At 40.7% G+C, this 25,107-nt stretch overlaps 1 protein-coding gene across 1 annotated transcript; it reads left to right on the top strand.

Moving 5' to 3' along the window:
- The first annotated feature begins 573 nt into the window (after positions 1 to 573).
- On the top strand, positions 574 to 25,107 carry KLF9 (KLF transcription factor 9). Its single transcript, XM_074203189.1, has 2 exons — positions 574 to 1,159; positions 24,798 to 25,107. The coding sequence occupies exons 1-2, from the start codon at positions 655 to 657 to the stop codon at positions 25,025 to 25,027; spliced, it is 735 nt and encodes a 244-aa protein (XP_074059290.1). The 5' UTR covers positions 574 to 654; the 3' UTR covers positions 25,028 to 25,107.

Below are 25,107 nucleotides of genomic sequence, written 5' to 3' on the forward strand. Positions count from 1 at the left end.
CCTAGATTTTTTCCGACTATCGCCAAACGCTTTTTTGACTTGGTTTGGGTGAATGCGTTGAGGAATCTAAGGAAGAAAACTGGGCAGCTGGGAATTACGGAGCCCCCCCCCCCCCCGCGTTTTTTTAGCTCTTGCCCCTCCTGGAACGCCTAGGGTTCTTTTCTTTTTTTTTTTTTCCCCAAATAGCAGTCCCAAGTTGAAGTCGCCACGTGTGGCAGCTTTCCAAGACAGGCAGCCTCCCTAGTGGAGGCCGCTGCCCCGGGCTGTGGGCTCGGCCGCGGAGCCGGAGGGGCCCGCCGGCCCCAGGTAAGGGCGGGCTCGGGGAGAGCGAGCGAGCCCGGCCGTGGCTGCGGCGCCCGGAGCCCCCGGCGGTTCCGTGGAAATGAGGGGCTGAGGCCGGCTCCCAGCGCGCGCGGCTCCGCTGCCCGCCCCCGGGGCCCCGCTGCCCGCCCCCGGGGCCCCGCTGCCCGCCCCCGGGGCCCCGCTGCCGCCCCCGGGGCCCCGCTGCCGCCCCCGGGGCCCCGCTGCCCGCCCCCGGGGCTCCGCGGCCTCGCCCGTCGGGGGACCCAGGACGCGCTGACGGGGGAGGCGGGGGAGAGCCCGCCCGCGGAGGCGGGGGCAAGCCGGCGCGGCCGGATCGGGGCCTCCCGCGCCATGTCCGCAGCCGCCTACATGGACTTCGTGGCCGCTCAGTGCCTGGTTTCCATCTCCAACCGCGCCGCCGAGCCGGAGCGCGCGGCCGCCGCCGAGGCGGAGAGGCTGGGCATGCCCGAGCGCGAGGGCGCCAAGGAGCACGGTGACCCCGGGGAGCCGTGGAAGGACTACTGCACCCTGGTCACCATCGCCAAGAGCCTGCTGGACCTCAACAAGTACCGGCCCCTGGCCACCCCGTCCCTCTGCAGCGACAGCATCGAGAGCCCCGACGAGGACCTGGGCTCGGACAGCGACGTGACCACGGAGTCCGGCTCCAGCCCTGCCCACAGCCCCGAGGAGAGGCCGGCTTCGGCCGGCGTGCCCGGCGCCCTCGCCCTCCTCGCCCCCGGCGCGGCCGCGAAGGGGAAACTAGCCTCGGAAAAGAGACACAAGTGCCCCTACGGCGGATGTGGCAAAGTCTATGGAAAGTCCTCCCATCTCAAAGCCCATTACCGAGTGCATACAGGTTAGCCGCGGTCTCTCACTTAACCGAAGGGGCTGTGGGGTTAACTGTTTGCGTGCCAGCCTCTGGCCCTGGGCAACCTTGGTGCTAGTTAAGGACGCTGCACTTTTCCTAAAGGTTGCACGTTTTGGAGAGGAAAAGAGAGAAAGAGAGAGAGAAACAAATTGGATAAGATGGTTTGTGCTATTTTGAACTCTTTCAAATCATTTAACTGTTTGCTTTTTAAACTTTTCTCCTCCTGCTTTCAGTTGTTGTTGGGGTTTTTTTTTTTTTACTGTATTTTCACCCTGTTGAAAAATCCTAAAATGAACCTCTTTAAATGAGAGTCCACCTTGTTCAAAGTATGGCACGTTAATAAGACGCCCCAAGCGCAGATTGCGTGTTGAGCGTTTGCAAGGGCTTATGAGGTGGCTCTCGGGCCGAGCAGAGTGCCCGACCCACCCCCATTCCGACGTTGCCCCCCTCCCCCTTCCCGCCTCCCCCCTCGCTCCCTAGGCTCCCCGCCTCCCTCCGGCTCGGAGCATCCTGCCTGGGTAGATCAATGCAGAAGCGAGTGAAATAGCGTCTTTCTGTGCCCCTCACCTTTCCCCTTGTGGAACTGGAGTCAAGTCAGACACAAATCGAAGGTTTCATAGACAGCCAGCCATTTAGGGATGCCTCTCTCATAGAGCTTTATGCTGGCCACTTTTCTGGGCTTGCCAAGATGGCTTTAAATTTGGCCAAGAGTCCCTGGAGAGGTTTAAAATAACACTGCTTAGGGCAGCAGAGCCCTGCGCGCAAAGGATGGACGGCAGGCCCACGACGGTGCCGGCTAGCCCCTCACCAAACCAGAGAGGAGCGAATTCTCCTCCTTTCCTCCTGCGTGTCGCCCCCACCCCGGGCCCGGCCGCCCGGATCCAGGGCGTGGTTCACTTCTGAGCTCTGGGCTGCCTAATAAGTGTGTGGAGGCTCTGAGAGCCAGGTGGGACTGGGGCGCCTAGGTAAAAGCAAAAGGGAAAGTAGTAAGTGGAGTGCAGAACGGGATCGGTGACAGTGAGACAGACAGGCATCCGCAATATAAAATCCTCCTTGGGAGACTTGCAAGTCCCTTAATGAGCCAAATCCGGCTCTGGCAGACAGACACACAAGGGAAAAGTTGCAAGACCTTAATACTAGGAGACTTGAATCCACCATCTTTAGAGGGCCCAGTTACACCTGCTGTAACTGGGTAACTTTCCTCCGATAAGACAGCCTGAGTCCTGGCCTCTGCGAAATCACCTTAACTAGTGCGATTCTGTGTTGTGGAAGAAAGTATTTAACAGAGCTTTCTGAAGACAGTAAATGGAAACTGCCAGCAGTTTTAGATGGGAATAGGTTGAGATTTGATTTTTTTTTTAAAAAAAGCTACTTCGCATATTTTCAAGATAAGGCTTCTAACCACCCTCTACCCACCCCCCAATGTTAGAGCTTGTTACCTATGGTTTAAAACTGGTTTCTCTTATTTTAAACGATTGCGTTCAGTTTAGTTTTGATCACTGCATCACTGTACTGGCCAGAGGTGGTTATGATCCAGCAGCTGTCTTGTTGGCCTTGCAGGTTCAGGCCTGTTCCCTGCTAGGCCGGAGTCCACATCATTACTGACAGACACCTTTTAAGAGAGGCTAGAGATAGAATGGGCCCAAAGGTCGACATTCTCCTTGTGGACAGTTCCTCTTAGGTCAAGTGGCAGGATGAGAAGGGTTCTCTTGTTGCTTCTAAGACTTATAATAAGAGCACAAAAATTCCATCCCAGGGGACTGTCAGTGTTGTGGTTTTCCCAAATACTGAATTTCTTTAGATATGAGTACTTCATATGTCTGTGTTCAATTAGCCATACCTCAAGTATGGATGAGCCATGCCTCAGCAGGATGTTTTGCCCTGTGAAAAGTATGGAAAGTTAACACTGGTGTGTGTGTGTGTGTGTGTGTGTGTGTGTGTACAGATATATACATATATATATATGTATATATATATATATATTAAATCTGCTGACAGCCATTTAAAATTCTTCAGGCAGCCATTACAAACTATAAATGTGGTGATTGCAGGTGTCTTGTTTATAATCTGCAGGCCTGTAATCCTAATGCAGTCGTTGACTAGGGCCATTGGCCCATCTAAATGGAATGTGGACTGAACTCCCACTGCAGGAAGCAGATTTAAAGATACCATAAGTAAGGGTCCTTGTAATGGCCAAAGGAATTTTTGGTGGCACCCCCCCACAAAGCTTTAAATGAAATTTCAAGGTAAGATTAGCTATTAAATTCCTCAGTCTTGGTCTCTCTTCTGCACAAATTATTAATTGTGGTTTTTATTGGTGCTAGATTCTAAAGAGAAATTAATTACATAACAATGGCCTACAAATTTTGAGACTCATGACAGAGGCTTCACTAAGAAATTCTTCCCTCTCTGAGTTCTAAGAGCTACGTGTCTAGCTCTACCCAGCACCCATGTTTTAAGAACCATGCTGCACCCCAAATACTGAGCCTGGTCCAACTGCACCACTGGTGGCTCTGGAAAGTGACACATTTAAACACAGTTCATCTAATTGAGTGTCATAGGAGGGCACAGAGTTTATACACACATACAATATACACTTACATATGTGTACACACATATATAGCATTAGATTTTTAATGAGAACCTGGATTTGAAATCCAGCTCTGCTACTCTAACCTTTGTGACCTTGGATCATCCCTCTAGACCTCAGCTTCTTCATCTCAAAATGAGGTTAGACTTGCTAGTATCAAAGCTCCTTTCTACTTCTAAGTCTATAATCCTATTATTAGGATATATGTACCTACATAAGAAATAATATTTCTATGTGAAGGTGTGTATATGTTGTTGTTCAGTTGTTTTCAGTCATGTCTGACTCTTTGTGGCTCTGTTTGGGGTTTTCTTGGCATAGATACTGGATTGGATTGCCATTTCCTTCTCCAGCTCATTTTACAGATAAGGAAACTGAGGCAAACAGAGTAAAGTGATTTGCCCCGGGTCACATAGCTAGTAAATTTCTGAGGCCAGAACTGAATTTAGGAAGATGAGTGTTCTTGACTCCCAACCTGACACACTATCCAATAACACCACCTTGCTGCCCCCTGTGTGTATATTATATAGTACATATATGTGATATGTATATTTTGTAGGAAAGCCTGTGTCTGTATCTGTATACTTGTATGTCATGCACATGTATATCATGTAGGTAGATAATGATATAAGCCTATACATGCACATGATTTCCTATACAAGTAAATATATATATGAATATGTGTCCTATATGCATGTACAAACGGATGCATCCTAACAATAGAATCAGAGATTTAAAACTAGATATGTCCTTAGACACTATCTAGTCTAGCTTCATTTTATAGATGAGGAGCCCAAAGTCACAAAGTTTAGAAATAGCAAACCTGGGATTTGAACTCATGCCCTCTCATTTCCAAATCCTACACATATATATAATATATCTGTAGAACATGTCTACACATATATGCATTTTGTATAGGGGTGTATAGTGGTAAAGACCATTGAGTTTGGAATCAAAGACTCCATTTTGAACCCTAACTCTGCCCTTCATTATCAGGGTGACCTTAGACAAATGACTTAACCTTCTCGGCCTCAGTATCCTCATCTCTAAAATAAAGTAGTAAAGTAGTTGGACTGGATCACCTTTAGGTTTCTAGTTCTAAATTTACATCTCTCAGAGATACTTAGATCATAATTTGAAGGAAAAAATTATCTGTACAGGCTAGCCTGCTGGTCAGCTCAGAAGAGCATTTGAAATCTGCTGCTTTTCCCCCTCCTTCTTTATGATTTTATCATTGCTAGTACACTTAACAAAAATTTCTAGTAGGTAGGTTGACTAGTGTGTAACTCTGATCCTGGTTAATTTCACAGTTCTTGAAAATGTCACTACACTTATCTGTTTCTCTTCCTCTTCTCTCTCCTCCCCATCATCTTCAAGTCAACAAAAATTTATTAACTTCCTTCTATATATTGAGGCCCTAAGAATGCAAAGACCAATACAGAAATAGTATTGATCCTCAACAATTTTACATTCTGCTAGGGGATTTTTACAGTAGGTCATCTGTTTGCATAAATAAATGAAAACAAAAATAATAGTTATTTCAAGATGGTGAGAAGGTAAATGTCTCTGGGCATTTGGAAAGGCCTCGGGTACAATGGAGATGGTATCTGAACTGTGTATCCTAAAGGAGGTCAATAATTCTTGTTTTACCTATTTGTTCATGAAAAATGCTGCAGTTACTTAATTGAATGTTACTGACCAAGGCCTGAAGAGAGCCATCTCAGTGCCTCTGGACCTATTGTTTAGACCAGGTGTCAAAACCATTAGAGAATAGGGTTCTCTTTAATCCTTGGGCCCCAGATTTCAGGCATTCACTATAAAAAAGACTGTAAAAAATCAGATTCATGACAAGGGTGACCTCTGTCCCTCTAAGGACGAACCCATAGTACCTTGTATACAGCAGGTACACAATAAATGTTTGCTGGCTCAAATTTTCTGTCTTCCCCTTGCCATCCTGATAACAGCTTGAGGGATCATCAGAAGATCTGGTTTAAATCCCTCCTCCAATGTTTACACTCCTGTGACCTTGAGAAGTCAGTTACTTTCCCTGGGTGGTGAGGGAGGTCCCTTCTAGCTCTTGATCTCTAATTTTTTTTATTTTCTCACCGTATGTCTCTTATACCAGTCCTCAGAATAGAGCAGGACAATAACCCGTTGCTGTGGTTTTATCTAGGAGGCACCATTATGTCTTAAGGAAATAACTGAAGAACAGAGGACTTTTTTTGTCATTTTCTTTCTCATTCTACCCTTTGTGACTCTGTAAAGTATCTTCTTGACAAAGATGCTGAAGTGATTGGCCATTTCCTGCTCCAGTACATTAAACAGACAGGGGTTAAATGACTTAACTTAGGGCCACACAAGGATGTGTCTGTAGTAAGTGTCTGAGGACAGAGTTGAGCTCAGGTCTTCCTGACTTCAGACCTGGTACTCTATCCCCACTGAACCACCTCTCTGCCAGGTTATTCTTTCATTGTTATGTAAAGTTCCCTGAATTCTTTTAGGAAAAAAAAATGAAAGTTTACATCAGTGAAATAGAGCAAGAGATGCAGACAGGCAGGCAGCTGGGCTGGAGTCAGGCTGTAAAGTGAAATGATTGGCCAGCGACTGCAAGGTAATGTTTACCTGGAGGATTTCTGCTTTCCCTTTTAAGTGTCATCAGATTAGGAAGCATAAGCATTGTGTAACCAGCCTTGCAGAGCAGATCTAAGGGCCTGGTGATTTGTACAAGGCCGGGTTTAGGGCTGAGCTCCAGATGCCAAAGACAGATGACTTAAAAAAGGGAAAGGACCAGCATCTGCTGCATCTGAAGCTCTGGACTGGCTGCTCCATCTCCAGGGAGGTGGTGATGCACCTTGGGGTGGGGATGCCAAGGAAGATTTGGCAGTGCTGCTCCAGTAGCTCAGAGTGGGGATGCCAGAGCGGTGGGGGGAGGAGGGGAAGACGAAAGGGGTGGCTTTGAGTGGGAGTTCTGAGCCAGAAGAGTGACTGAGGCCTAGACCTGATGATGAACAGCAGGCAGCTAGCTACTATTTTCACTTAACCCTTTGTCTGCCTTGGTAAAGACAAAGTGAATTCTGCCAAAATTATTTAGTGAAGCCATTTTCCTTAATTGTCTTCTCAAAAAAAAAAAGTGAAAAGGAGAGTACAACTGTTGGGAACTTGGACAGGTGAGATGTGGTTATTAATCAAAGTAATAATGTGCTACAGTGGAAAGATTACCAAACTTCAAATTACCAGCCCTAACTTTGTATCTTAGCTCTATCATATAGGCTGAACAATGACTTGTGGAGTATATGATTGTGGGATTCCTTTGGTGTGTAGTTGGACCAGATGCCTACTGACGTCCCAACTCTCAGATTCTGCGATTCTGTGACCAGACTATGTCTAAGGTCCCTTCTGAATTTACATCTATGATGCTGTATAGAAAATAAAGTTTTGTTCACAGCAACCCTTTAAGAAGTATTGTATAGGGGTGGCTAGGTAGCACAGTGGATAGAGCACCGGCCCTGGAGTCAGGAGTACCTGAGTTCAAATCTGACCTCAGAAACTTAATAATTACCTAGCAGTGTGGCTTTGGGCAAGCCACTTAACCTCGTTTGCCTTGCAAAAACCTAAAAATAAAAAAAAGTATTGTATAACACTCATGTCAATTCAGACATGTTAGAGGAAAGATATATCATGAGGAAAATAAATTTTTGGCCTCCTAAAACTAGTGTCCATCAGATTTACATTCCAGTCTAATATCTGTGGGAAATTACCAGATAGAATTTCTCTGGGATAATCACTTTATATATTGAGGAAAGAGTGAACCAAATGATCTTCCTGAGCAGTTTCATTGGATCTGGGGGAATGGCCAGACTATTTCCCAGTATCTACTTTTTCAGGAGTCCTTAAAAACAACCTGGCAGGCCTTAGAGTGAGTTTGTTTTCTAACCCATCAACTTGATTACTTTGTACTTTATAGTTTTTAGTATTCTGAATGGAATAAGTTTCATGTCCAATAATCATTACTTCCAGCTCTTCAGTTTTTCCTTCAGCTAGTCTCACCCAGAAGGAGAAAAACAAAATTCTCTAAATTTCATCCCATGACTTCCACAACTCCTCACCACATAAGGCCCAATACACCCTTGTCTAATTTTTCTCTCACAAGCCTATTAAATGAGATAATGTACATAAAAAGCCTGGTCAACAGAAAACTGCACAAACGTAAGTATTCTGTTCTAACTCCTGCTGAGACAGATTTTGAGACAATAAATCCTTGCTGGGTAGGTTATTGTAAAAGGACATTTGCTAGTTCTGTGAACCACAAGCCCAAAAACATAAGGAAAAGAAACAGAACCCTCAGTTCTGACCCCCTGGGCATCGTACTATTTTTGAAACTTAACTGTTTCTGGTCTGTACCCAGTTGTCAATGCCCAGGACAACTTAGCTTGGGCTGTTCTCTACCCATTCTATGACAATAAGGAAGCCATTTAGGCTATTCCCCCCCTTGCCTTCAGGAGTTAAAAAGGGGGGGGGGGGGGTCTACCCAGACAGATGCAAATTTGTTCTTTTGGTAAAGACACTCCTGAGAAAGAGATTCTACAGGGGCCTGAAATAGTCCAGTCTAGGCTTTAAACACTCTGCCCTTAAACCACCTCCTGTCAGCTGGTTAGATGGGGATAGTTCAACTGGCAGAGTTGCAGAAGTTCAGCAGGAGGCTGCCAGCCTAGCCTGGTGGCCCCTGACCTCTATGTATTTGGGCACTCCCTGATTGTCCTTTGGCAAACCTCACAGGAACAACCACCTTTTTTTGACCCCACCCTTCCTAAGGGCCTTCATTACATCAGAATGTCTTTAATGCCATTTGACTTATAAAGGCAGAGAGTCCATTAGGATGCCTTTTTAAGCAGTTTTTTTTGTTGTTGTTTATGTTTAATGTTGGCCTCAACCTTTCCCTCCAGCAAATAACTGGAGCAAATGAGAAATTGGTGCATTCTGACCTTCAGAGTTGGCATTTCCCACAGAGAGAACTCATAAGGAGAGAGAGAGAAAGAGAGAGATATATATTTTTCATGCCTCCAGTAGTGAAAGCCACTTATTTCCATTTGCAAGTCAAGTATATGCATGTGGAATGTGACCAGGAGTCCTTTTTCCTAACTTAGTGACAAGGCTATTGGAAATCATATGTGGCATGTGGGAAAGGAGATACCCTTGGTAGGGTTGCTGAGTCCAGGTCGTCACTATCTGCCCATGATTAACCAGATAAATTAACTAGATAAATTGAGAATAACAGGATATTTGAACAACAGTATGGAATCTGTCTCTGAACAACCAAATCAAACCTTTATTGTGATTGAGAAAGTAAATATATAAAATTCAAAGCAAATTTAAGAATGACCTTTTTAAAAAAAAAGTGATGGGAGAGGAATTTAGAACAAGCAAAATCTGAAATATGGGCCATCTTGTTTTAAGGCAAGTATAAGCAAATGTTAATCTAGTTCCTACCTTCTTCACCTCTGGCTTATACAGACAGTCCCCTGGAAGAGAAAGTTCCCTGCCAAATGGGCCAGTGATGCAGAACAGGACAAAATGGACGCAGAAAATTCAGCATAAGAGCTTCCTTGCCAAGTCTGACTTCGCAGGAATGAATGCCATATCAGTCACTAGCTGTGGGATGATGTGCAAGTAACGTAACCTCTCTGGGCCTCATTTATAAATTGAGGGGGTTGAACTAGATGGCCTCTAAAGCTGGTTTTCCTTTAAATTTATGACCCTATAATCAGTCTCTGCCTCGATTTTCTCATCTATAAAATGAAGGATTTGGATTTGGTGACTTTTAAGCTTCATTCTAACTTTAAATTTTTGATTTTTGAAAAGGGTTGTAAAGACTATTGAATAAGAAGGGGTAGGGTTTAAGTAAACCCTGACCTTTCTTGCTAACACCTTTTCAAGATGAGTGGCTTTTTGTAGTAGAAGATAACTCTTAGAAAAATGCTTCTTTCCCCTTAGAACTTATATATGCTAACCATGACCCCTTGACTTCTTCATATTTTGATTGAGATCTCAGATATTCCAGCCTTAATTTTCAAACAATTTTGATAACAGAATTTGGAAAAAAAAATTCTCATTGGGCAGTATGGAAAGGAACATAGGACATAGAGTCAGAAAGAACTTGGGATCCTCTGCTAGCTCTGCCTATTGCTATTGCTGTGACCCAATTAATTTTGGGAGGGACTCAGTTTTTTCCATAAAAATAAGAGGATTGGACGTGCTTGTTTCAAAGTTTCCTCCCAACTCTAAATCTATGACCTTGTGACTTGAGATGTCTGAGAGACCTTGGATTAAATAAGGGACTTGGTGTAGCCAAGTCATTGATCAGTGGAAGCATCTGTAGTCTTTCCCAGGAGTCTTGGAGCTGGACGTTATAGGGATCCAGGTTGGATTATCTGGGCTTCTTGCCAAAAGGGATGGACCCCACCCCTCTCTCCTAAGGCCCAGTTGGATCTGTTCCCAAAGTAAGATAATCATTTCTCTGTTACTGCTCTCTCTAAGCATGACTTGCAGTTGTGATTGAAGAAGCTTAGTCCAGTATAATTTTGCACCTTCAGACCTTGCTCACTCTTACTTCCTTTTTTTAGCCACTGAGTCTTGCCTCCTCCTTTGAGCCAGAGCAAAAGCAACCTCCTTTCATCTAAAGATAACCTACCTGTGTGTCTATAGATCATTCAAGACTACAGATAGTAAGTCCAAGTATGGAGTAAAATAGAACTTTCTTCTGTTGTTTTGTTCTCCTTCTTAGGAGGAAGGAGATGTGTTACAGGGTCTAGAGGGAGGAAGCATGAAAAGATGGGAAAAATGTTAGATTTAGATTTGAGCCCTAGCTCTGACATGCTCTGCCTTTGTTCCTGAACAAGTTAAGTCACCTCTTTAAGACTATTTCCTCATCTGCTAAATGAAGGCATTAGACTAGATGAGCCCTATGGTCCTTTCCAAGAATTATATGTAGGATGGATTACAGATATAGGCCCTAAGATCAGGGAACAATGTTGTAGTAGAAAAAGTAACCCATAGCCTTTTGAAGAGTTATGTTTTGGGGGCCCCTACTGATAAGGTTCTTTGGTATTCAGTTCCAAAGCTAAGAGCAGAGTGAATGGATAAGAATCTTGGGTTAGGTATTCTCACAATCTGACTTTCAGATATTACTTTTTTTAAATTGCCTGTTAATATGAACATTAGTTATCCTATATGCTAAAATATATAATAATAAAGATATAGTACATAGAACTGAAATTATTTATTTAGCAATTTATATTGGAGTTTAGGAGTTAGGTAATTTTATTGTACAAAACTGTAGCACTATAATCAACTTAAGAGGCAAAAAAACCCTAAAAACAAATACTTGCACTTTAAAATAACACCTAACGAGACACACAGAGAAATGGCTTAGAGCCTTACACTGACACTATTAGAGGTAGTGTGGTTTTTGAGACAATTGCTTATTTCTTTGAATGTCAGTAATGAAGGGAGAAGGATGCATTGGAGAAAGCAGTCTTCTTTTTCCTCTTATTGCCTGCATTATTTCCCCATTATCATTAGCTAGAGATGCATATAGTGAACGTAACTCTTGTTTCTCCGAGGAACACATAGATAATATTTCTGTGCTAATCTGGGGAATTCCCCAGGTTTCCATTGTACCACCTCACAGGCTAAGGGCAATGTGGGGCATTGACTCTTTGAATGGTTTTCTACCATTGCTAATGAGATTTGGTCCTGGTAAATACTCTTGGGTCAGGTGTTCTCCAACCTTCTATCTAAGGGTTTTGGAAAAAAAGATGCACACACCAGAGCTTTGGCTATTTGGTATTCATGTTAACTAGTAAATCAAGCAGCCGACTATTGAATAGGGTGACTTAGACTCTGTCATGTAATGGGTAGAGCCCTGGGTTTGGAGTCAGGAAGAAATGAGATGTAATCCTGCCTCAGGCACTGATCACCATGGTACCTCTCTGGGCTCAGTTTCCTCACCTATAAAGTATAGAGGTTAGATTCAGTGACCTTTACTGGCCCTTCCTATTATAACTACAATCCTGTGAACCTTCTAGGCTGTTTTCTTGATCTCCACCTTTCAGTTCGTTAGAGGCATTGCAATTCTTTTTTTTTAATTTATTTTTGGTGGCTTTTTTTTGGCAAGACTTTGGGGTTAGGTGACTTGCCCAAGGTCACACAGCTAGGTAATTATGAAGTGTCTGAGGCTGGATTTGAACTTGGGTCCTCCTGACTCCAGGGCCAGTGCTCTATCCACTGCACCACCTAACTGCCCCCGAGGCATTGCAATTCTAAGAGAAGAACTAAAGTGGCAGAAATTGGGTGGTCATGGTCATGGTGACGATATCCAATTCAAAAATCTTCTCAACTCATACTGGGTCTGGAATGTATGGTGGGAGTAAAGAAAAGAAACTTTTATCCACAACATCTCAAAATAGCCCCCATCTTGAACAAAAGCATAGCTTAAATTTAGAAATATGGCCCTGGAGTCAGGAGGACCCAAGTTCAAATCCAGCCTCAGACACTTCATAATTACCTAGCTGTGTGACCTTGGGCAAGTCACCTAACCCCAAAGTCTTGCAAAAAAAAGCCCCCAAAAATAAATTAAAAAAAAAAAGAATTGCAATGCTTCTAGCAAACTGAAAAGTCACGATCAGGAAAACAGCCTAGGAGGTTCACGGGACCGTAGTTATAATAGGAAGGGACAGATCATACCCATGGGTATGATCTATAAAAACTGATTCTCTACTAGTTAGGGCTTTTTCTTTATGTCTGAAGAACAGATGAATTGTAGCCCCTTGTTGAAAGTTGATGGTACAGTTTAGGCAAAACATTTCTGTGCCCAGGTTCAGAAAGGAGAACCCCACCTCCTTTCCTTCCCTTCCCTGGTCCAGGAGAGACTTTAAGTCTTCCTATAAAACACACTGCTTGGTTTACTAGACCTATATGTTGGTAAATATATACTAATATACTAGTATTTATACTACTCTCAATTGCTGGTATCATTACATATGTATACACACACACACACACACACATACACACACACACACACGGACAAACGTGAAGCCAAATTTTAAGTCTTGGTTATCTGGGGCACTAAGGATGACAGTGACATTAGAGGACCTTAGAAATAATTTTATCCTCATGACAAATATTTTTATAGTCCTCTACCTATCCCTAATCAAAGCTCTTAATTGATACTCTTGAGAAGCTTAAGTTTAAAGAAAAGAGTAGATCCCTAAGGGAAAAAAGTTGGAAAACTATTACTGTAGGGTCATTCTAGCCTTATATACTAGGATGGTCACTAAGAATCATTTTGAGTTATTTTATGAAAGGAAAAAAAATTAGCATTTTCATTGATGAAAGCGAGTGAGACAAGGTCATCGTTAGAATCAAAGGTTCTTAACTGACATGAACAAATTTGTTGGATAAAAATTTTTATAATTATATTTCAGTATTTATCATACTACAGATGGAATATAAAGATTTATTATTACATATCTAATTTGGTATATAGTAATATAATATAAAATTTCAGGGGCAGCTAGATGGTGCAGTGAATAGAGCACTAGCCCTGGAGTCAGGAGGACATGAGTTCAAATCTAACCTCTAGCTGTGTGGCCTTGGGCAAGCCACTTAACCCCATTGCCTTGCAAAAACCTAAAAAAAATCAATAGGGATTACTTTGTAATCTGTAATCTTATATATTTTATTTAATGCATTCAAAAACATTTTTCTGAGAAGGGATCCATAGATTTCATCAGAATGTCCTAGTGATATAGGGTTGTGGGGGGGGGGGGATGTGCACACTATACATGTAAATTTAATATGTATCATTAACATTTTTCTCCCTCACTTTCTTAAGTCTAGACAATCAACAAAACAATAATCCAAGCCCTGATTTACATCTTTGCTGATTTCCAAGGTAAATGGTCACACTGAAATTTCTAGAGTGGTTACCAGCAGCTTCCACCCCTGAGTCTAAGACAACAAGGTTAAGAACACTCTAGACCCTTCTAACTATAAAATCCATGTTTCATTATCTCTGTGATTTGTGTAGTTTTTTTAAAAACACATACATGATTAAATTATTATCAACTACTTTGGGGCCTTTTACTATATTTTGAGACAGTATGAAGTAAAAGAATGCAGACATCTAGAGACTTAGGTTTTTAATTTCATTATTGCCACCAGTTGATTGATGTTGAGCAAATCACTTCTGACCCTGCCCTCATCTGTAAAATAAGAAACTTTTACTAGATGCTTCTGAAGGTCTCTTGGGCAAATATCTTACATCTGTAAAATGAAGGGCTTGGATTAGACTACCTCAAGGCTCAGTAGGAAGAATGCTGGACTGTCTCCTGAACTTGGAATCAGTGGACCTTCCTGAGTTCAAATTCTAACTTTTACACTTGATACTAAGTCAGACAGTACCTGTGTGTAAGCAAGTTACTTAATTTCAGTGGGTCTTGGTTTCCTCATTTATAAAAATGAGTGGAGTTGAACAAGATGAAGACATTATGGTACAATGGAAAGAGCGCAACCTTCTTTGGCCTCTTTCTTCATCTGTTAAAAAAAGAGCATATTGGAATAGATGGCATTTAGGTATGTCTTCTTCAATTGTCTAGATCAGATTTTGTATCCCCACCACCAAAACTAAATTTAGTAAAAATAACTGACTTAACCAACTGTTGTATTAGAGTATCTAGTACATATCTCTTCTCTTAGTCTCTCTATATGATACTTCCAACTCTGAATTTTATGACCATGAATTAGTTTGTCATTTTTCAACTAATGATTCCAAAAGCTTGAATCTGTATTTTTGTTGGAAAAGTAAGGTTTAGCTTCTTGCAGTAAAGGTCCTTTCATTTTTTTGTAGTTGTGTTCCTCATACCTGACATAGGTGTTTGGCACATGGTAAATGCTTACAGATTGATTTGTTGATATCATCTCACAATGGGCATAACATAAATTAGAATAGATTTTACACATCCATGAGGTCATAGATTTAAAATTTCAGTGCAAAAATCTAAATGTGTTGATTGACCTGAAATGAACTTTAAAAGTACAGCATTTATATTGTGCTTACTAGGTATGAATATTATTTCATTTGAACCTCAAAACAGATATAAGAGGAGATGAGGAGTTTTATAGATGAGAAAACTAAGGCAAATAGAGTTTAGTGACCTGCCCAAAGTCATATAGCTAGTAAATTTTTTAAGCTGGTATTAACTTCAAGTCTTCTTGATTCCAAACCTAGGGTTTTATCTACTGTATCACCTAGCAACCCCTTCCCTACTTCCCTCTACTATTCTATCACCCTACTATTACTACTACTACTACTACTACTACTACTACTACTACTACTACACTACTACTATTACTATTACTACTACTACTACACACACACATACCCTTTTCTCTTTTTGCAAGTTCTTGTTTGTGATTCTCTCTCCTTCCTTATTTCTCATAGCCATCTCTCCTCCTCCTCAGCCTTCAGGAGATGATACAGGTCTTTACTCTCTTCCTGAGACTTGCTTCTTGAAAAGAGCAGACAACCGTCCTTTCAGTCAATATATCTAGATCTAGAGGAGAGCTGAGAGACCATCTAATTAAGCCTCCCCCATATTAGAGATAAAGGGAGACCCAGAGAGATTAGGTGACTTTCCCAAGGTCACATAGCAAGCAAATAGAATAATCAACTTTGGAATTTAAGAAGGTTAGGGAATGGGATGGGAACAGTGTAAATAAAAAAGAGAAGATGAGGTTACAAAGTTACAGAATCCCTAACTGTTCAACTTTGTCAGATTTTCAAATATGTGGGGAATTTAGCCAACTCTTTCATAGTCCTCCACACTGTTCTGATTAAACTTTTTAGATCAACTTGGGGCCGGCTTGATATATCCCTCTCAGCAGAATGTTAGCTCCAGTTCTGCATTTTTTTTTTAGGATTTTGCAAGGCAAATGGGGTTAAGTGGCTTGCCCAAGGCCACACAGCTAGGTAATTATTAAGTGTCTGAGACCAGATTTGAACCCAGGTACTCCTGACTCCAGGGCCGGTGCTTTATCCACTGCACCACCTAGCCGCCCCCAGTTCTGTTTCTTAATGGAGATTTTGGTTGTGATAGGCACTTGTTTTCTCAACCTTTCCAGAATCTGCTCTTCTGATTGTAGTTGTGGGTATGAAAACCCAAGTTTATGACAATTTTCATTTTCTGCAAGTACCTCTGGATGGTTTTTCTGAGTTTCCTGCCTGAGTCTGAGTGACTACTTAATGCCTGTAGGAGATATTCCTTTAATTCTCTGGGCTTTAGATTCCTCATTTGTAAAATGACTTATAGTAGGTGCTAACTAAGGTCCCTGGGGCAAGATTTAACTTCCCAGAGCCTCAGTTTCCACTTTTATAAAATAAAGTTGTTGAATTAGGTGACTTTTAAATTCTGTTTCAGCTCTAATCTTTCCTCTTAGTTTAAACTGGTTTGCCAAAACCAATTTACTAGCCAGAAGCATCTGCCTTTATTAATGATTCCATTTAATTAAGACCTTTGGCCTTAACCTGCCTAGGCCTTTTCTGATCTACCTTGGAACAAGGTTGCCATGACCTCTGATCGAAAACTTTTAGACAAAGACCCTAAATAGTCCCTTAGCATGACTGAGCTGCTCAGACTAAACTCTAGTTTTCTGGTAGCCCTCCCTATTATTTCAGGAATTCCCTAGTTCAGATACTATTTCAGCTCCTCCTAACAATCAGCAAATAAGTAATAAGAGCCTACTATGTGTCAGATACAACGCTAGGTACTGGGGGGAGAAGTACAAAGAATTGCATTATTGCTACAATAAATTCTAGTTTCATGGTCATGTACTCCTTTATGGTCATATCCTATTCCTAAAGAAAAGCAGCTTTCTAGGATCCAAATTCACAATTAGGGAAAAAATAGAAATAGTGAAGAAGGGCAAGACTTTCCTCCTGCCCATATTTATATACTTGTGTATGTGTACCACCAAATTCATACATAAATACATTGCCTGTATGTATGTATATTATGCATGTACACATACATATAACATTTGTGTATAGGTACCAACATATTCATTCACACATGTATGTGTATATATTTGTGCATGTGATTAAAAATAAAGTTTAAGTTATAGTTAATGGTATAGGATGTTGACTTGCAAGAACCAGGGAGTGGTATTGTCATACACACACACACACACACACACACACACACACACACACACAAACACACAGACCCCACTCCCACTTTCTGGATGTGCAATCCTGGAATAAGGGAAGGAAGCTGTTTGGTACATTGGGAAAAACCCTAGCTCTGGAGTAAGAAGACTTGAATTCATATTTTTGCTTCTGATGCTTATACCTATATGACTTTGGACAATTAAGAGCCTCCCTGAGCCTCAGTTTTCCTCATCTGTAAAATAAGAGCTGGAGTAAATTATCCCTGAGGTAGCTTCCAGCTCTAGATCCAAAATCTTCATTAAAGATCTACTTATAGGTTGTCTGGTTGCCTTACTGAATCTTCATGTTATGGTAAGAAAACAAAGTCACAAAGACTAGGGCTCTATCTGTCATACAGCAACCCCTTCCCTACTTCCCTCCACTATTCTTTCTATCTCCCTACTATCATTACTCCTACTCCTCTACTACTATTACTACTACAACACACATACAGATTACTGCACAAGATAGAATAAGGAAATGGTATACAGGCATTCAGGCAGTATTATTTTTTAAAGAAGTATTTCATTCTTAACAAATTTGTCTGTTGAGTCAACTATACTTATAGAAAATAGGGTTTTTGTTTCCCATTAGTGATCAAAATTAGCATGAATGGAACTGATTTTTTTTAGCAAGGAAGTATGTTCTCCGTTCCTGGAGGTCCTACAACTAATTTTTTGTCATGAATTTTGCACTTTTAGGAGAAAAGAGTGACTACTTGAATTTTGTATCTGCAAGTAATTATTGCCTTTACATCTGGAAGAATTCCAATTGTTGATAGATCACTGTATTTCTCTATCCTTAGATCCACAAACTGTTTCTGTTGCTAAGGGCAATTCCAAAGCTGTTTGTAAAGGAGCAGCCCAGCAACAAGAACTTTTGAATTTGTGTGCTTCTTGGAAACATGCTTGCTCCTCTTTCCTTCTCTGTTTTGCTCATTTTCTCAATAAGTGTTCCTCATGGCCAACAACATTGGCACTACTATTTTGGCATCTTGGGTGTGAGAGGGTTTCTCTTTTGCAGGTGGAAATATAAAAGGAAGAAGAAGGGTTGGGTTGGAGAAAAGGAAATCAAATGCACTAAATCTAGGAAAAATTGCTTTACATCTCAACTGATTTTAGAAGGCAAAAACTATTCTACCATATCAAGACGATACCTTAAGACAGATTAGAAAGATACATAGGCATAGACAGAGATGGCCAGAAAGCATCAATGAATGAGCGTTTATTAATGTGCCAGACATGCTAAATACTAGGGCTGCAGATAAAAGCAAGAGAGTGAACAACCCTTAAAGACTACATATAAAGGGAAACTGGAAGGGGGTGGGGGAGGGTGAGCACTATGGTGGCATAGAAGCAAGGCTTAAAGGTTGTGGAGGCCTGGGCCCCAACAACTAAGGCCAAAACTGATGTTTGCCAGAATAAACCTCCAAATCTGAAGTAGTTTTAGAAAGAAATTAGGTTGCTTGGTAGAGGGAAACAAGCCAGAAAGTCTCTGGGAAGTTTATATTACATAGGATCTGGACAAGAATACCTGTATACAAACCATAACTCAATTAAGTTTGTCCCCTCAGCAACTTGAAAACAAGATATCAGAAAATGTAAACATTTAATAAAATTTGGGTGAAATCAAGACACAAGGGGAATTCATAACCATGATCTTGGATGGACCTAAATAAAAGACCTGGGTATGGGGATCCAGAAACTGCAAGAACCCAAAATTCCTTGTAACCATCCATGGATTAATTAGAAAGCGACTGAGATCAGACAACATTGAGTTCACACAAATCACAAAGTTAAGATTTAAACAGTATGATAAATGATAATACACACTGACCTATGAGAGTTGAAGAACCCAGGGATGGAGACCAGATTAATTAATAGGAGCTAAAGGTGATATCCTGGTCCAGGAGACCTGGCAGTGAAGTATTACAATTCCAATATATCAAGACTTCAAAGGATTCATGAATTGTTATTGTGGGTACATAAGCACCAATGCAGATTTCAATTTCTCCACCCCTCTGTGGCCTTCCCAGAATTCAACCATTCAGCTGGAATTGGCCAAAGGACATGACTTTATATCCCATTTCTTTCACTTAATTTTTCTTGCTTGTTCCTTATGTGAAAAATGAGGGAGTTGAAGTAGATGACCTCCAAGCACACTCTCAGTTATAAATCTATGACCTTGTGGTCAATCTACTGATTATAAACCTCTGCAAACATTAACCTAGGTACCTAGGTCATGGCTGAACCCATACTGCCCACTTTTATAGATTGGTAGGTTCTTCCAGGGCTTGAATTCTGCTGGCATAGACTCTTAAAGACAGTAGCCTTCCTGTCAATGCATTGATGAAGTTTTGGGATAGGAAATGCGGAACAGATGTGATTTCATTAAAATAAGGGACTCCCAGTGAGAAAACTCCCTCTGTCAATCTAGTTTGTACCTTAAAAGTCCCATAGGGCACTCGGGAGAAGTGACTTGCTTAGGAGTTGCAAAATAAGGGGTAGGATTTAAGAATTTCCTGTCTTTGAAGGATGCTGCTTCTTTAGTGGTCTTTATCTCTACAAAAGAGGAACTCAAATTTTAGAAAATATATGCTCAGGTGGTTCACTTAATCAGTTTGGAAAACTTTAAGGAAAATCTCTGAATCCTCTATCAGGATTTCCTCTTCAATGCATTTGTGGTTGCTTTTAAGCAATCACTAAATACCAGATCTTTCAAAAGAAAATTTCATTCCTATAAATATGCCAAAAACAATCATTCTTGACATAAATTGATGTTTACATTGCATTCAAGGAAGTGCCAAACATTTTAAAATCTCCATGGTTAAGATTTTTTTTCCAAAAAAAAAAATGCTTCTATAGAATAGAATGGAAGCCTTAGATATTTTTCTTTGACTTTGTCCATAGTTAATTCTTTCCTAAATTGGAGGGGAAAGAAGAGGAAGGAGATGGTAATGTGAAGGTATAGGGAGAAACTTTTGAAATAGTCTTGGCCTCCCTCATTCTGGGATGGATTTCCAGTGACTAAGCTGGAAGAGGGTATGATTATTAAGAAAAGAGCTTACTAATTTCTTTGAGCTTGTCTACCAATAAGACATTCCATCTGTCCAAGATTTCATTTAAGGACTGTGATAAAAAAAAAAAAAGCTTATTTTGAAATTCAGCCAGTTGCCAGGTAGACATTTTTCTAAAATTTCTGCTTTATGTGAGGAAAGGAAAATCCTTAACAGAAAAAGAATACGTCTTACAGTTTGAACTTAACTAAGGGCAATTGTGTACTATATACAAGAGTCCTCTGGGAAATAGATAATGCAAATTTAAAAAAAAAGACCCAATCTCTAGTTGGTACAGCAAGCAACTTCTCTCTGAAGTTATTTTTTTAACTTCTGCTCAGTATTTGTCAGAGGATTTCAATTCAGTATGGAAGGAGCTTAACAGTGAAAGTTCAGAATGCCAAAGGTGTTTTCTGAAAATTGAGTTTGTTTATAGGATATGGGTGGATTTTTTTGGTAATGATAAACATAAAGCATTGTTGACGAGTGTATTCAACTTTTTCAAAAGGAAAAATTCTGGTTCTGATGTAAGTTATCAGTATTACAGAAGAGAGTATAAGATGCTTTATTGGATAATATTTTTGGTGAATGATTGTCCCCTTAAAGAAAATGCTTTTAGTACTAGGGCTCTTAAATGTTTTCCTTTTGAGCTCATCTGAGAGTGAAAAGATTTGGAGTTCTAGTTCCTGGCTTGTAGCATTAGAGAAATCATTTGAAATCTTTGGGCCTGAGTTTCCTCATCTGTATCATGAGGACATTGGACTAAATGTTCTTCAAGGTCCTTTCCCAAGTCTTAATAGATTATGATTCTGTGAAGATGCCACAACATCCTAACCCTCTTCTTTAATTTTCCAGGCCTTAAATACAAGTTCACTTATGGGTAATAATATGCAGTGTTTCTTTTTAAAGCATGTTGATTTAGTGCTGTTAATTACATAACAGAATGTGCAAACTTTCATTCTTAGATTTGCCTTTAAATAGGAGAAATTTGCTAGTTTAGAAAGGGCCTCAAAACTGTTCTTTTTCAAGGGTATCAGAAAATGAATAAACATTCAATACCATTTTTGCTAATATGTCTCGGAAATTTAGGGCTTCCTCCTAATGCATTGAAAATCAACTTTGTGACTATGGGGTGAGACAGAAACTTGTGAGTTACCCTTTTCCCACATAGAAAATGATGGCAGCCTTCAGTGGTTCATGATTCTGTGCTGCCATATGCTTTGAACATGGGGTTTCAGTGACAGTGGCTGTTTGAGAAGCAATTGAGTTTAAAGAAACATGAGATTACATCTGTTTTGAGAGCAATCCTGAAATTTTAAACAAAATTTCATAACTCATTGATCAGTTATTGACAGTAAGCCTTTCTGAAATCCTTCAAATGAGATATACACATTCCTGATTCAACCACTTCATACACTTGTTTCCAACTCATGAAAAATTTCTAAAGGATATCTCTACTGTAAAGGTGTTTTCCTAACATAAGTTTAAAATATTCTCTTAAATCACTGTTTTATTGTTAAATTGCTTCTGTTTCTGTATGCTAAGAATTCTTTGGTCTCAAGATGAGATTATAACAGGTGGAATATTTCTTTGTAGCAACTCATTGACTACTAGAGTAGATTGGTAATAGGACATCATTCGACACTTTACTCACCCTGAGTGGGCAGCATTGTAGACAGAACCAAGTATGTTTAATTCAACTTATAGCAAACATATTTATTGAACACCTTTTATGTGTTCAGTACTTCTAGGCTCTATTGAGGTGGGGGTGAAGGGAGATGAGGAAGAGATGGGAAGTAAATGACCTCATTCATGTCATCAAGCATACATATGCATTGGGTATATAGTACCTTTGAGTTCTACATTTCTAAACTGAGTAATATATAGTTTAATCCTCTGGAGTTTACAAAAAAAAGATATGAACTATTTTTAACCCTGTTGCTATTATGAGTACTTTAAGAGGCCCACAACTCTCTTTGTTTTTATATTTGTATCTACAGCATTTAGCATAGTTTGACACGGTAAGCAAAAATGTCTTTTCATTCATTTATTCATTCATTGCTTTTGAATATTCTTACCCAATTTCTACCATCATATCCTTCATATGTAGAACACAGGATTCAAAGGTTTATGGTTGCCTTTTATTGACATAGCTTTTTGGTTTGGAGTGTACTCCGTAGCTGACTTGTACCTATAAAAAAAAATGTTCTGTTCTTGGGTGGAGGAGATCAGTTATATCTTAGCTTGGCCCATCTTTTCATCTGAATGAGAGAAAGCCAGTGGTAGAGTTCCTTATGATTAATGTCCCTCTTAATGAAAAATGGGTGAGGGGAGCAATAGTCAATGGTAGTTTGCCCCTAAGGTGATAGTTTATTATTTTTATTATTTACTATTATTATTATCCTTATTTCTGCATCTCATTGGCACAGGTTAGAGAATCTGAGGAAAAAGAATGACTAATTTTTGGATGACTCAGATGCACCACGCTGGACAGCTCCCAGCCTCTGTGAGTCTCTCTGGGCTCCAGGAAGGTGAGGATGGGAGTGAGAAGCATAGTCACTCCTGGCACCTACCAAAGGAGCCTCTAGGAAGTTCAGTGGAGAAAAAGGGGTCTCTGTATGCACAGTCTTGGACCTCCTCTGGAAAGGCTTAAGGAGTAGGCAAGCAGGGGGAGACAGCCCTCCTGAAAGGGGAGGGGGGAGGAGTTGACATGTGTAAGCTCCTTTGGCTTTTTGTTTTCACAGGGGAGGAGGCCTTTCTCAATGTGTAAACTAACAACCCCATGTGGCCTCGCCTCTACCCCCTAATACTGGGGTTCAGCACTCTGGTCAGATCACATTAGGGACATTGTTTTCCACATTTTTAAGAAGAATCATGACAAACCAGAGTGTAGCCAGAGGAAGGAAGCCAGCTAATGAAAGATCTGGAAATTAAATTTGATAGGGATTAGATGAAGGAACTAGGGGTATTGACCCCAAAGTTTCAAAAATTAAAGGGAGACATGAAATTGAAAATATTTGAAAGGGTTGTCATATGAAAGGGGCAAAAGTAGATCCTCCTCTGTGCTGCTTTAAGGGACAAAACTGGGACCAATGGGCATAAGTTAGGGCAAGGCAGATCTTGGTTCAATATAAGAATGAACTATCTGTCGGTTGGAAATAGCTGCCAGTGGAGGGATTGCCCCCAAAAGTAGGACATTCCTTATCCCTGGAAACTATTCAATCACAAGAGTAGATGATCATTTGGTAGATACATACTCGTGAGCATGTTGGTGCTATGATGGATAGAGTGCTTGATTTGGAGTCTGGAAGAACTGAGTTCAAATCCAGTCTCAAACATTACCCAACACTGTGATCCTGGGAATGTCACTTAAACCTCTCAGTTTCCTTATCTGTAAAATGGAGATAATAATCAAACCTACTTCTCAGGGTAGCTGTGGGAATAAAAGTGATAGATTTATTAAATATTTTACAAACCATAAGGCACTATATAAATTCTATCATTATATTGGAGGAAGGATTCTTGTAGAAGGTGGTAGGTTAGACAAGATGACCCATAAGGTCTATTCCAACTTTGAGATTCTATGACTATAGGGGGCAGCTAGGTGGCGGCTAGGTGGCACAGTGGATAAAGCACCGGCCCTGGAGTCAGTAGTACCTGGGTTCAAATCCAGTCTCAAACACTTAATAATTACCTAGCTTACCTAGCCGTATGGCCTTGGGCAACCCACTTAACCCCATTGCCTTGCAAAAACCTAAAAAAAAAAAAAGATTCTATGACTATGAATTATGGTATAGGGCAACAATTTTAAGATCTCATTAGTTATAAGACAAAGCAAAAAAAAAGATAAATGATAAAAAAAGTGTCTAATATTTTCCCTTCTCAATATGAAGGAAAAAAAAGAGTTATTCCTCTAATCTCCAAGATTTTGTGTTCATCAAAAAGTAGTAAATACCAGTTCCATTTGTATACAACATAATTTACTCCTTGAAGAATTTAAGAAGCTTCAGGAAGCTGGAAAAAATAAAAAGGGACTGTGTCAGATTGGAGTTATAGTTCTATCACTTAAAACATGGTCTCAGTCAAGTAAGTGTTGCGCCTTAATTTTCCTATCTGTAAAGTGGAGATAATTTTAATTGTTCTCCCTACCACAGAGCTGTTATGAGGTTCAAATGAATCTCTTTGAAAGCACTTAATTTGGGGCAACTAGGTGGCACAGTGGATAGAGCACCAGCCCTGGAGTCAGGAGTACCTGAGTTCAAATATGGCCTCAGACACTTAATAATTACCTAGCTGTGCGGCCTTGGGCAAGCCACTTAACACCACTGCCTTGCAAAAGCTAAAAAAAAAAAAAAAGCAATTAATTTGAAAAAGCCCTTTATATCAGTAAAATGCCATATGAATATATAATATACCATTACCCAAGTTAATGTTATTGACCATGATACTGAGCACACATGGATTTATGGAAGGCATGTAACAGGAGAAAGAATACTTTGGAGTCAGAAGACCTGGATTTAAATGCTGCCTCTGATTTTTACTACCTCTGTGACTTGGGCAAGTCACTTAACCTGTTTGCCTTGGTTTCCTCATCTGTAAAATGAGGGGGTTGGACTAGAAAATCACTGAGCTCCCTTACAGCTCTAGGTCTATGATCCTGTGATTTTAAAATTTTTTTTAAAAAAGAATTCATACTGTCTTGATTCCCTTCTCCTAGGTGAACGACCCTTTCCTTGCACATGGCCGGACTGCCTTAAAAAGTTCTCCCGCTCAGACGAGCTGACCCGCCACTACAGAACCCACACTGGTGAAAAGCAATTCCGGTGTCCGCTGTGTGAAAAGCGCTTCATGAGGAGTGACCATCTGACCAAGCATGCCCGGCGTCACACTGAGTTCCACCCCAGTATGATCAAGCGATCTAAAAAGTCCCTTGCAAATCCTTTGTGAGACCCTGGATGTACCAGGGGTGGTCAGGACAGTGTGAAAAGACCAAAAAAAAAAAAAAAAAAAAGAAAGAAAGAAAGAAA

The sequence above is a fragment of the Macrotis lagotis genome, chromosome X (assembly GCF_037893015.1).
Source record: "Macrotis lagotis isolate mMagLag1 chromosome X, bilby.v1.9.chrom.fasta, whole genome shotgun sequence".
Classification (NCBI taxonomy): domain Eukaryota; kingdom Metazoa; phylum Chordata; class Mammalia; order Peramelemorphia; family Peramelidae; genus Macrotis; species Macrotis lagotis.